Genomic DNA, 12,688 nt, shown 5'->3' with positions numbered 1-12,688 from the left:
AAGAGAGATTCAACCTGGAAATAGGGAAGAACTTCCTGACGTTCAGAGCAATCAACCAGTGGAACAGCCTACCTGTGGAACTCCCCAACTCTGGACACTTTCAAGAGAAGATTGGACTACCATTTGGCTGGGGTGCTATAGGATTTCCTGCTCAGGCAGGGTGTTGGACCTGATGACCTGCATGGTCCCTTTCAACTCTAACAATAAATGAATAAATAAATGAATGAATGAATGAACGAACGAACGAATGAATGAACAAACGAATGAATGAATGAACAAACAAACAAACATTAAATATTCATAGTCTTTCTAACATTTACATTCCAAAGAAGAGCAATCATTTCAAAATGGATCCCCTATGATACACATCTATAAAATATTTATTAGCCCCCCTCCCCCCATATTTATACAGTAGTTTATGAAATGTGAATTGGAAGCTACAAGCCTTTAGGCATCCTTAAAATCAAAATCTCAAATCTCCCAAAACTATAAAGAAATTTCACAATCTTGTTAGCTTGATAAATTCAAAAGAAAAAAGGGTTCAGTTAAACTATCTTGGAGAATCTGGAAAATATAGCAATATGTGCACTTTATTTATTTTTATTTATTATTAGGGTAGAAAGAAGCCCTACACCACCTCAGCCAGATGGCAGTCCAATTTCCTTTTGAATGTGTCAAGTGATGGGGCATTCACAATCTCTGCTAGCAGGCCATTCTACTGGTTGATAGTTCTCACTGTCAGAAAGTTCTTTCTTATTTCCAGGTTGAATCTCTCCTTGGTCAGTTTTTGCTCCTGGTCTGGCCCTCTGGTGCTCTGAAAAATAGTGTGAACCCCTCCTCTCTGTGGCAACCCCTCAAATATCTTTATATTGCTATCATGTCTCTAGCCCTCTGTTTTGCTAGACTATCCATGCCTAGTTTCAGCAACCTCTCTTCGTCTGTCTTGGTTTCCAGTCCCCTTATCATTCTGGTTGCTCTTTTCTTTTTTAAAATAAACGGCAATGAATTTTAATAATAATTCCAATACTGGTATATAAAATCTTGTTTGATAGAAACAATGACATCTATAATTTCCTGTAGCTAGCAGGCTGACTACACTTTTTTGTTAAACATTTCCATGGCCAGAAAGAACACATGATGTACTACATTCTCTTTATAAGTTGTTCTCGGTGGTTTAGCTCAGGACGCAAAATAATGATGTAGCATTTTGGCAAAAATATGCATCCTAGTAATGCAGCACTGGAGGCCAAGATGGAGAAGACCTCCACAGCTACCATGGCTTTTCCTTTTGTGCTCAGATAGGCTGGAAAGAAGGAGATCCAAACGCTGCAAAACGCCAACATGCTGAAAGTGATGAACTTGGCTTCATTAAAGCTGTCGGGTAATTTACGGGCAAGGAAAGCCACAGTAAAGCTGGCAATAGCCAAGATACCCATGTAGCCCAGGACATAGTAGAAGAAGAGAGTTGACCACTCATTGCACTGTAAAATCATTTCTTGGAGCTCTGAGTGCATGTCCAATTCAGGGAATGGGGAAGATGTTGACAACCAAAGAATACAAATACATAGCTGGAAAAGAGAGCAGGAAAGGACAATATAAAAAGCCAATCTTTTCCCCACCCACTTCCTCATCTGAGACCCTGGTTTAGTGGCCATGAAAGCCATAACTACAGTGATGGTTTTGGCCAGTACAGTAGAAATGGCCACTGAGAAAGTGATGCCAAAAGTTGGTTGCCGGAGAAGGCAAGTCATTTTGTCAGGTTGGCTGAGAAAGAGCAAAGAGGAGAGAAAACAGAACAGAAGAGAGACAAGTAAAGTGTAGGTGAGGGACCGGTTGTTGGCTTTGACAAGGGGAGTATCCCTGTGCTTAATAAAAATTCCAAGTATCCAAGATGTCAAGAAGAAGAAACAGAGAGCTGCTGAGGTTAAACCAATTCCTAAGGTTCCTCCAAAATGTAGAAAGGCAAGCATTTTCATAATACATCCTTTCTTTTCTTCATTCGGATAATGATCTTCTGAACATTCAAAACAGTCATCCATGTCTGGAATGAAAATAAATGAATGTCATCTAAGCATTCCATATTATTCAAATTACTTTATGAACACATTGACAATTGTTATTTCCTTTAATTCTTTCCACTGCTTAACAGATGGATCATGTTCCTATAGAAATTCAGTTTTTTCTCAAATAGAAAATTTAGGATTGGCATAACAGAGTTGGAAGGACAACAACAGATGACTAACTGCTAATGTTGAAGAAAACAAGATGATTAGTTATGTTCATGCTAAGATAGTGTATTACAGTTTGCTTAAATTTTCTTATTTATTTAGTGTATGATGTTGTTACATTAGCCAAGACTATAATGCTAAAAAATAACTATTAGTTTGGCTGCCCGAGACTCCTGGTCATTTGGGTCACACTCGTATGCTTCCAAAATGCACCATAGAAAGTGAGCTACCTCTGCACAAGAATGGAAATTTGAATGGCTTTCCTGCAGCATTTTATTGGGTCCAGTCCCTCCACCAAAGCTGCCTCAGAAATGGGCATAGCAATTGGGAAGTGGCATGCCAGCAGCCCAAATGAAGTGTCAGCTTGTCTTCCCACCATAGTGCTACCCATTTATCTGCTTGCATATAACATACCTTTGACCTGGTAGGTGGGCATAAACTGTCACGAGGGATGGAAACTTAGCACCATGCAGTGCTAAGACTCAAACCGCTGAAGCAAATATCTCCAGCATCATTAAGCCATTGAACCATGCTCATCAAAGACATCCTTGAATGCAAACAAAAATATAATGGCACTATTCTATTTAGGCCTGATGTCATTGATGAACCTGATATTGCAATGGTTTGCAACATCATTGCCTCAAAAATTCATGCTGAAGATATCACTGAGGTTTCCAGAGATGGCCCTGAGTTTAAGTATAGAGATGGTTCGATGGCCCCACAATTCTGTAAAGTCATTTGCAAAGATGAACTCAGCAAATTCAAATTCATCCATACTCTGAATTCTATTAACAGAAATGACTCCAACCTCAAAAATCTTCACTCAAGGCCTGATTTATCCATTCTACAATCAATCCATTCCACAAATTCCAGACAGAATTCAAAAAAACATCAAGACCAAGGACATACCAACCTGTACATTGTCTACCATGCTCTGCTTCAAAACTAAGACCCACAATCCACCTTTCAACATTCAACCCCTCATCACAATATCAAATCCATCTTTAACAAAAACCAACACCACATTAATCAAGGTATGCATGTCTCTTACTTCCTAAATATCAACTACTGCTAATCTTAAATACAAACTAATGAATGCAAGAAGCATCATAAACAAAATACCCAAACTCCTACTCTTACTAAAAACTCTTACTAAAAACTGCTAATTTCAACATTATATTTATATAATATTTATATAATATAACAGAGACAGGGTGGCGCAGCAGGTAGAGTGCTGTACTGCAGGCCACTGAAGCTGACTGTAGATCTGAAGGTCAGCGGTTCAAATCTCATTACCAGCTCAAGGTGGGTAAAATGAGGACCTGGATTGTGGGAGCAATATGCTGGCTCTGTTAAAAAGTGCTGTTGCTAACATGTTGTAAGCCACCCTGAGTCTAAGGAGAAGGGCAGCATAATAAATGAATGAATGAATGAATGAATGAATGAATGAATGAATGAATGAATGAATGAATGAATTAATTAATTAATTAATTAATTAATTAATTAATTAATTAATTAATGAGTAAATGTTTGTCTACGAAACATGGCTAAATGCATTCCTCCCCAACTCCATTATCACACTAAGAGACTATCATGTTTACCGGTCTGATTGTAAAACCCATAGAGGAGGGGGAGTTGTCATCTTCTATTAAAAAAAAATCACTAAACCTTAAAAATACCCAAGTTAGACATATTCTCAATCTTCAAGAAACCATCATCTGCGAATTGACCTTAAATACAATTTACATAGACTTTTGTAAAGCCTTTGATTAAATAGTATATGACAAACTACTTTGGAAATTAAAATCCTATGACATCTTGGGTCCCTTCCATGTTTAGATAACTGCATTCTTGTCTTGTTTTAACAAGTGGTTAAAATAGGGCGTGTTCTATCAAATCCTGCACCTGTCAAAAGTGGTGTTTCTCAAGGCAGCATTCTAAGACCAACACTATTCATACTTTACATAAACAATCTCTGTGATCATATAACAAGCAACTGCTTTCTCTTTGCTAATGATGTCCAATTATTTAATACCACTGACAATCCTGTTACTCTTCAAAAAGACCTTGACCATGTATCAGAATGGTCAGACAAATGGCAACTTCAATTCTCAACCAATAAATGCTCTTTCTTATACATTAGCCAAAACAATCAGAACACAAAAATAAAAGCTTGGAGGACACGACCTTATAGATGATTCTCTCTCTGTCAAGGACCTTGGAGTACTCATATTTATTTATTTTATTTTTATTTATTTATTTGTCAAACATGTATAGGATAGTAGTAGTTTGTATAAAGATAACATAAGTAAAAAGTAACGATAAAAGATGATGATAGGATGTGACAGTAGGCACAACGATACATTTATGCATGCCCCTTGCAGACCTTTTAGAAATGGGAAAAGGTCAACGGTAGACAATTTAAGTTAAAGTTTTTAGGATTTGGGAAAGAAACCATAGAGTCAGGTAGTACATTTCAGGCATCGATCACTCTCTTGCTGAAGTTGTATTTTCTGCAGTTGACTTTAGAGCGGTTTACATTTAGTTTGAATCTATTACGTGCTCAGTAGTGTTGTGGTTGAAGGTGACATACCCATTAACAAGAAGGACATTTTGGTATATGATTTTATGAACTACATTTAGATCAGTTTGGAGGCGACATATCTAATGACCTTAGTCCCAGAGTCTACTGTAAAAACATTGCTGAAAAAACCCTAAGAGTTATTAATCTAATATTGTGTAGCTTCTTCTCTGGAAATATTACACTACTAACCAGAGAATAAAAAACATTTGCTAGACCAATTCTTGAATACAGCTCACCTGTCTGGAACCCAGACTGCATATCAAATATCAATACCAATTGAAAGAGTCCAAAAATATTTCAGAAGAGTCCTCCACTCCTCTGCTCACAACAGAATACCTTATTCCACCAGACTTGAAATTTTGGGCTTAGATATCCTAGAACTTCATTGCCTTCGATCTGACATAAATGCAATTCATAAAATCATCTAGCACAATTTGCTACCTGTCAGTGATTTCCTTAGCTTCAACCATAATAATACGCTAGCACACAATCGATTCAAACTTAATGTAAACCACATTAGTTTTACTCGACTGCAGAAAATACAACTTCAGCAACAGAGTGATCAATACCTTGAATGCTCTGCTTGACTTTGGGTTTCCTCCCCAAATCTTAGACTATCTATAGTAGATCTCACCCCATTCCTTTCAAGCCCACTGTTGCTGTCCTACTGTCATATTGCCTAATTTATTTCTATCTACTTTGCTAATGTTTATGTTTATAACATACCTACTATCTTATTTACTTATTTAATTCAATTTGTATGCTTCCCATCTTCCTAGGGACTCTGGGTAGCTCACAACCAAAAAATAAAAATACAGTGTAATAATAGGACATCTAAAAAGCAATTTAAAAACAATAGTAAAGAAAAACCATACATGTCATTTATGGCCAGATCTTAATGGTACGCCATCCAATCAATGGCCCTAGGCCTGCTGGAAAAGCCAGGTTTTTACAGCTTTCTGAAAGGCCAGTAGGGTAGGGGCAGTCCAGATCACAGAACATAGCTAGTTCCTGAGAATCAGAGCCACCGCAGAGAAGGCTCTCCTCCACAGTCCTGCCAACCATCATTCTTTAGTTGATGGGACCTCATTGGTCACTGGGAACTATGTAGTAGAAGGCAATCTTGGAGATAGTATGGCCATAAGCCATATAGGGCTTTAAATATATGACCAGCTCCTTCAATTATGCCCAGAGACCAATTGGGAGCAATGCAGCTCATGGAGAATTGGCATAATGTGACTGTACTTAGATGCACCCACAACAGCTCACATGGCTCCATTCTAGATCAGCTGTAGTCTCCGAATGCTCTTCAAAGATAGCACCATGTAGAGTATGTTGATAAGGGCATGAGTGACTGTGAGAAGAGCTCCTGATCCATGGATGGTCACAATTGGTGCACTAGGTGAACCTATGCAAAGGTCCCCCCAGCTACAGTTGTCAGATGTTGATCCAATCTCAGCTAAAAGTCTAGGAGTACACTCAGATTGTGAATCCATACTGAGGGGGGTATTTTTCCCAACCAGAACCAATGATGGACAGTTGATATAATCCTTTGGAGGCAATATCCACAGCCACTCAGTCTTATCAGGGTTAGCTTTGAGCCTCCAGACCTTCACAGCCTCCAGGCACTTGCACATTTTATCCACAGCTTCACTGGGAGTGACATGGGGTGGAGATATATAGATGGGTATCATCAGCATATTGCTGATACCTCAGCCATGTTATTGGTTAGCTTCCTCCTAAGGTCTCCCAGAATGGCTCCAAACTGCCCTCAGTTCCCAAAGTCCACTCAGGGAAGGGTTGTGTGAAAATTAGAATTTGTTTGTTGGAGGTTTTGGGGAAAGCACTCTTGGGTTGTGGTTTCATGGGGAAACTTTGATCTTCTCACCAGATAAAGGAATAAAACTTCTCTCCCTCTTTCCACCAATCTTTCCAGCACTCTTTTCACTGTTCTTTCCACCTCCCACTCCTCACCATTTCTACTGCCTGTACCTCACCATTTCTACTTCCCATTCCGTATATTCTTCTTGGGCCTAAGTCCTGTTGGGGCTCCGGTTTCACTCATCCCTCTTGTTGGAGTACCCAGTATTAATTTTAGTGGTTCCCTTCTTTGCTTGCTCAACTCCGCAGCCACATTTCTAAGCGAGCCAATAAAAGGCAAGAAAACATCTTGTACTCGTTTGGCAAAATAAGTGAATAAAATAAATAAATAGAAATGTCTCACTTACCCTTTTCATTTGAAATCTTCTCTTCTGCACAGGGAACACAGTCATAGCAACAGAATTGTTTTCCTTCAGCCTCCTTCTTCCAGTAACCAGGGGAGCAATGGTCATTGCACACACAAATTGGAAGAACCTGATGATAAACAAAAAAAGATTTTTTGAAAAGGAGATTTTAAAAAAATTATTAACCTGCAGGATCCAATCTGGGACAGTCACTGGGGCTAAAGATGGACCAGTGACTGACTCAGAGTAGGTTATTCAACATTATCCCAAGACACTTTCATTCGTGAGTTATTAATCATTCTTTTTTATTGGGGAAAGAATATTTTACTTCCGAAAGAGCTAGTGAATATTACCTAACTGGATTTATATTACACATGAAGAGATTTACAACATTATGGAAATAAGGCAACATCCTTAATTTAAAAGACAATTGTAACCATATGTGACAATTGTAAGTGTTAGGTATGTCTGTGTGACTGAATATTTTATAGATTTTATGGTGGGTTTTATTGTTTTTACATATTTATTATTTGACTTTTTATTATTGTACGGTATTTATATTGTCGTAAGCTGCCCTGAGTCCCATTGGGATTGGGCGTCACAGAAGTCAAATAAACAAACAAGCAAGCAAATAAAACCAAATAGAAAACCTGAGTTTTACATTGTAACATAATTTTGTCAATTTCAATTCAATTCAATTCAATTTATTAGATTTGTATGCCGCCCCTCTCCGAAGACTCGGGGTGGCTCTGACACCCCACTAACACCGGCTGCAACTGACCGGAGAGGTAGGAGGAGAACCACTGGAGAACAGTGCCTCCCACTCCCAACCCCTCCAGCCGGCACAGAAAGATACCATGGTTGAAGGTATCGAAAGCCGCTGAGAGGTCAAGAAGCACCAGGACAGAGGACAAGCCCTTGTCCCGGGCCCGCCAGAGATCATCCATCAACGTGACCAAAGCAGTTTCTGTGCTGTAGCCGAGCCTGAATCCAGACTGCTGGGACCTAGATAATCGGCTTCTTCTAAGGACCGTTGGGAGTTGGAGCACCACCACCTTCTCATCAACCTTCCCCATAAAGGGCAGGTTGGAGACTGGATAGTAGTTATTAAGCACGGCTGGGTCCAGGGAAGGCCTCTTGAGGAGGAGGCGCACAAGTGCTTCCTTGTAGGGATCTGGGAAGGACCCCCTCCCCAAGGAGGCGTTGACAATCTCCTGGACCCAGCTTCATGTCACCCCTCGACTGGCCGAAACCAACCAAGAGGAACACGGATCCAGTAAACAGGTGGCGGAACTCACAACTCCCATGGCCTTGTCCACTTCATCAGGGGTCACCAAGTCAAACTCCTCTCAGACAGATGGACAAAGATGTTTAGCCCCAGTCACCTCGACTGACTCGTTGTCAGCTGATACTGCTATACAATTTGACCAATGCTTGATTCTGGGCCATATTCGTTCATAGTATTCCATTTTTTCTTACAAATATAGACATTAGATTTCTAAAGCTGCTTTTCTCAATATGGTTTTAGAGATCAAGGCCTCTAACTGGAAGTATAATAGCTCAATGTATAGTCCATAAATGAGTCCATACCTGATTAAAAGCTGGATGCCAGACAATCAAATCTTCATTAATCAATAATTCTTTGCCTATTGGTGAACTTGGATTTATTCTTCCAACTCGAACTCTTTGAATAGATCGATTTGGAAATGTGATGAAGTTGATGATATCAAATCCACCCATTACTTCCCTTTTTTCATTCAGGGAAACTTTTTCTCCAGCTGAATTGTTAAAAGAAATGCCATGGAGAAATGGATGGAGCTATGTGACAGAGAGTAAAAAAAAAGAGAGTTGGAAGGATAATACAGGTAGTCCTCCATTTACAACAATTTGTTCAGTGGCCACTCAAAGTTAATATGGCATGAAAAATGACTCTTTGCCACCTTCTGATAAGCAAAGTCAATGTGGAAGCCAGTTTCCCTATACAACTGTATTACATATCAAGATAGTAGTTTCTTCATGTTCATACCCAACTGGATTGTATAAGCAGAGAATATTAAGACTTTCTCCCATAGGTTCAAATGGTAATTCTAGATCATATTGCTCATTGAAATAAAAGATACAATATGTCCTGTGCAGAGAGAATACCTGCCAAGGCTGCAGAGGTGGAAGATCAGTTTTTTTACCCATCGTTGTTTTTTTCTTATTGAACCCCGATATGAATAGTGCTTGCAAAGCATGAACCACAGCATAAACAGCATTGTAGATGCTGTAGCTTTGGCCAATCATTTCCATTTCAAACAGAGTCCCAGGAAGATCCTCCAGTTTCTTCTCTCCCAGGCACTGCCTATTGGACATATCTTGTGCCACTGATTTTGAGAATGAACAATCAAAGGATTGTTCCCAAACGTCTTGCAGAAACCCATCTCTGCAACCTGAATGAGGCTTGATGGTCTGAAGAAACTCCTTGAAATCTACAACTGCTCTTGAATGAACAGTGAAAGAAATAGCCCCATTGTACATCTGGAGATCCCAATTGATTTGAAAGCCAGAAAGCACAAAATCAATCTGTGCTGTCAAGATCCACACTTTTCTAAATAAGGCAGTTTGCTTATTTTCAGGATCTTCAAAAAGTGTGATCGCTCTGAGCAACATAATTATAACTGATTCTCCATGGACAAGAAATGTGGTGGTGTTGCTATTCTTCAAATTAGTGGAAATCCTTGAGACTATGTAATAAATTTTTGCAAAGTGTTCTATGTCGATTAGTTGTGAAAGCCTTTGTACGAACGATGAACAGATTCCATTTTGTGAAAGTATGGGCTGCATTTTCTGTAAGAAACGTTCTCCATTGCTGTTATTCAGAGTAAAAATCCCAATCCATGTCCACCTGAAATGATGAAGCAGTTGTATAATCCCAACATATTGATGCTCCTCTTTTGGGACCATGAAATAAAGTGAAGATCGCTTCCTGGTCTGAAACTCCTCTTGGGCTAATGAACCATATGTCAGCTAAAATAAAGCAGAATAATATTATGTTGAGCTTTAAGTTCAAATCTGATCTTTCTGGAGCTAGTTTTCCGGTAAAAAGTATCCAGAATTTATTCTTCCATTTCCTTTAAAATATTAATATAGAATGGAATTTTTATGAATTATTTCAAACACATTTTAATAGTTCATTTGGTTGAACACGACCAGGGTACACTACATTCAAATCTTCCCTCTGTAATGGAATTACTCTATATAATCACTTCTATGATTGGCATTGTAGCCGCCTTAAATAAGATAAGTATTATACCTCAACTCTAATACAAATCTAAATCTAATATCTGATTATGCTGTAACAGCAAAGTACACAAATTTTCTGCTCATCTCCTCTATACTGACCTGTGGAATCTTGTAGAAACCTGCAACTTCAGCTATATTAGTTGATGTATCAGAACCTAATCCCCCAATGATAGTCATCAGATTCTTCTGGCTATCACATTTATAGTTTGGGACAAACTCCTGGGATTTGAAAAGCAGGTCTAGATTGGTGCGAGAGGTCATCCTTGGATTATGGTAACTGTCATAGATGTGGAATCCAAGAGTGATGTTAGGTAAGGTCTGGGGGTCCTCATTGATCTTCTTCACAGCAAAGACCAAGGAAAGGACGTGTTGGTAGAATTTGGTTATTACACTGAAAATAGATTAAGCAAACCTCATCATCATAATAGTCATCATCATCATAAGTAACTTTGCAAATTATTTTGTTTGTGGTATTGTTTGTAACTAACTACAGCAAAAACCTGTTTCTGATTAAATAATTTTGTAATTAGCTCAAATATATTTCATACAAACCTTTATTATTTTTGTTGAAAGTTACTCATCATAAGATGTACTATGTTAATATCTGAAGTTTTAACTTCAGCATCTGGTTTAAGCTAGAAAGTAGTGGTTTGTTTTCTTTGTTGATTTAGGTTTCTAGGAACTTTACTGAATTAGAAAGACTGATTAAGGTTGAGATCAGGAGTGGGTTACTGCCTGGACGGGGGGGGGGGGCAGTGGAGTAGCAAAAATGGAGCTATACCCCACAGCACCCAATTTGCACTGAAAGATGTTGAAAGAAAATGCAGAGTGTCCTGCAGAGGCCACGCCCACAGTGTGGTAGTAAAAATTTTGGTAGCCCTTCACTGGTTGAGATTCTCTCTAAACCCATACTTATTGTTCATCTGAATCTTTTCTGTTCTGAAGGAATATTCCATGACTGCTTATGATAGAAATACTAAAACACCCTTGCTCTATCCAATCATTCCTCACCTGTTCAGTAAAACAGAATGCCAATAGATTTAACTAAGTTTTTGGAGATTCTCAGTGATCCAGGTTGTGGTTGTCCCAAAAATGGAAACTGGACTTTCTTGGAGTTTTTCTCTATGAAAATATTTCACTTCTCATCCAAGAAGCTTCTAGAAATAAAGCAGAGATAATAAATATAAACTGAAACAGAGCAAGAAGCTTCTTGGATGAAAAATGATTTTAAAAATAATAATAATAATAATGCCCAGTTACCTTTTGGAAAAATATCTTTATTTTTGTGTTGTGAAATGTTGCAGAGCTGATTTCTTTTTTAGCATTCTTCTTTTAGACAATTCCCATGCAATCAAATGTGCTTTACTTACGAGAATGTTGTTAATGGAAAAAAAAACCCACAAAGAAAGTTCATTCTTCTCACACCATTTTTAAAACACAAAGAATTCTTACATTTACATGAAAAACTCTACATTTTCTCTACAAACAGTCATATAAATCATTCTTTGCTATATGGGTATAAGTCAGATCATTCAAAGGTAAACCTTTACATTGGTGAATCATAAAGGTTGATAAAAGGGTGTTGTTTGAATAGAGTTTGATAGAAATGGTAAATCAAGTGAGACATCATCCCACCGATGACGAGGTCACCAGGTTGATACCATTCATGTGGAATAGGAAAAGCATCATTTCCAGAACAGCTCAGAGTAACTGCTTTGTGCATCCGGAACACCAGGAGGATCATTTTTATCATTATCTGTATATGGAGAAAATGTCTAAGTCTATCTTCAAAGAGAACTTCTGGCAGATAAAGCACAAGGAAGAAAACTTTGTGGAAAGGAAACTCATAGACTCAGCATTACCATTTCTTTCCCCTGTGTGACTCTTGAAATATTTATATAGATCCTTTCTCACTTTCTATTACCTTCTGTGCAGAATGTTTGATATTATGGACTTCTAGAATAACAGAATGATTGCAGTTATTCATAAGGGACATAACTGCCCTGGAACCATTGGGAGCTTGGCAATGTTTTCTTAATATGTCTGATCAACAACTTTCCTTCTTTGGAGTGGCATAACAAGTGACTGACGCTTAATCTGTTTCAAAAATAGTGGAGACATAGAATTGGGAAGTTGGAAGCTACAAAATTGCTCTAATTGTATAAATCAGGACAAAGATTTAATTTTGTAGGGAAACCAGTTCATATGTCCTCCACCTTGACTAGACATATTTCTACTCAGCCACCAAAGTAGAGAGTTTCTCCAGGTTGGCTGATAAAGTAGATATAGCTTAATGTCATATGTGCCTCCATTCAAAACCCAGGAAAGAAAAAACCCGACTCCATAATTGTAGAGAAAAGTACTTT

The 12,688-nt window shown here is 38.3% G+C and overlaps 2 protein-coding genes across 2 annotated transcripts in view; both read right to left on the bottom strand.

Moving 5' to 3' along the window:
• The window catches only part of LOC139154299 (uncharacterized), a 1,065,525-nt gene that overhangs the window by 287,427 nt on the left and 765,410 nt on the right, over positions 1-12,688 (bottom strand). The gene's annotated exons all lie outside the window — the stretch shown is intronic.
• LOC139153193 (vomeronasal type-2 receptor 26-like) lies at positions 1,143-11,949 on the bottom strand. The gene is made up of 6 exons (XM_070726827.1): positions 11,873-11,949; positions 10,422-10,713; positions 9,183-10,046; positions 8,628-8,855; positions 7,041-7,167; positions 1,143-2,041 (listed from the first exon to the last, which is right to left on the bottom strand). Exons 1-6 carry the CDS (start codon positions 11,947-11,949, stop codon positions 1,143-1,145), a joined length of 2,487 nt encoding a protein of 828 aa, XP_070582928.1.

The sequence above is a fragment of the Erythrolamprus reginae genome, chromosome Z (assembly GCF_031021105.1).
Source record: "Erythrolamprus reginae isolate rEryReg1 chromosome Z, rEryReg1.hap1, whole genome shotgun sequence".
Taxonomy (NCBI): domain Eukaryota; kingdom Metazoa; phylum Chordata; class Lepidosauria; order Squamata; family Dipsadidae; genus Erythrolamprus; species Erythrolamprus reginae.
This window is presented reverse-complemented; position numbering and strand designations above follow the sequence as displayed.

Coding starts and splice junctions, on each gene's coding strand:
- LOC139153193 (XM_070726827.1), bottom strand. CDS start 11,949: ATGTCTCACTTGATTTACCATTTCTATCAAACTCTATTCAAACAACAC. Junction 10,714..11,872: donor AACCTTTATGATTCACCAAT/GTAAAGGTTTAC, acceptor ATCTATTTTCAG/TGTAATAACCAAATTCTACC. Junction 10,047..10,421: donor GTTTCTACAAGATTCCACAG/GTCAGTATAGAG, acceptor GCTTTATTTTAG/CTGACATATGGTTCATTAGC.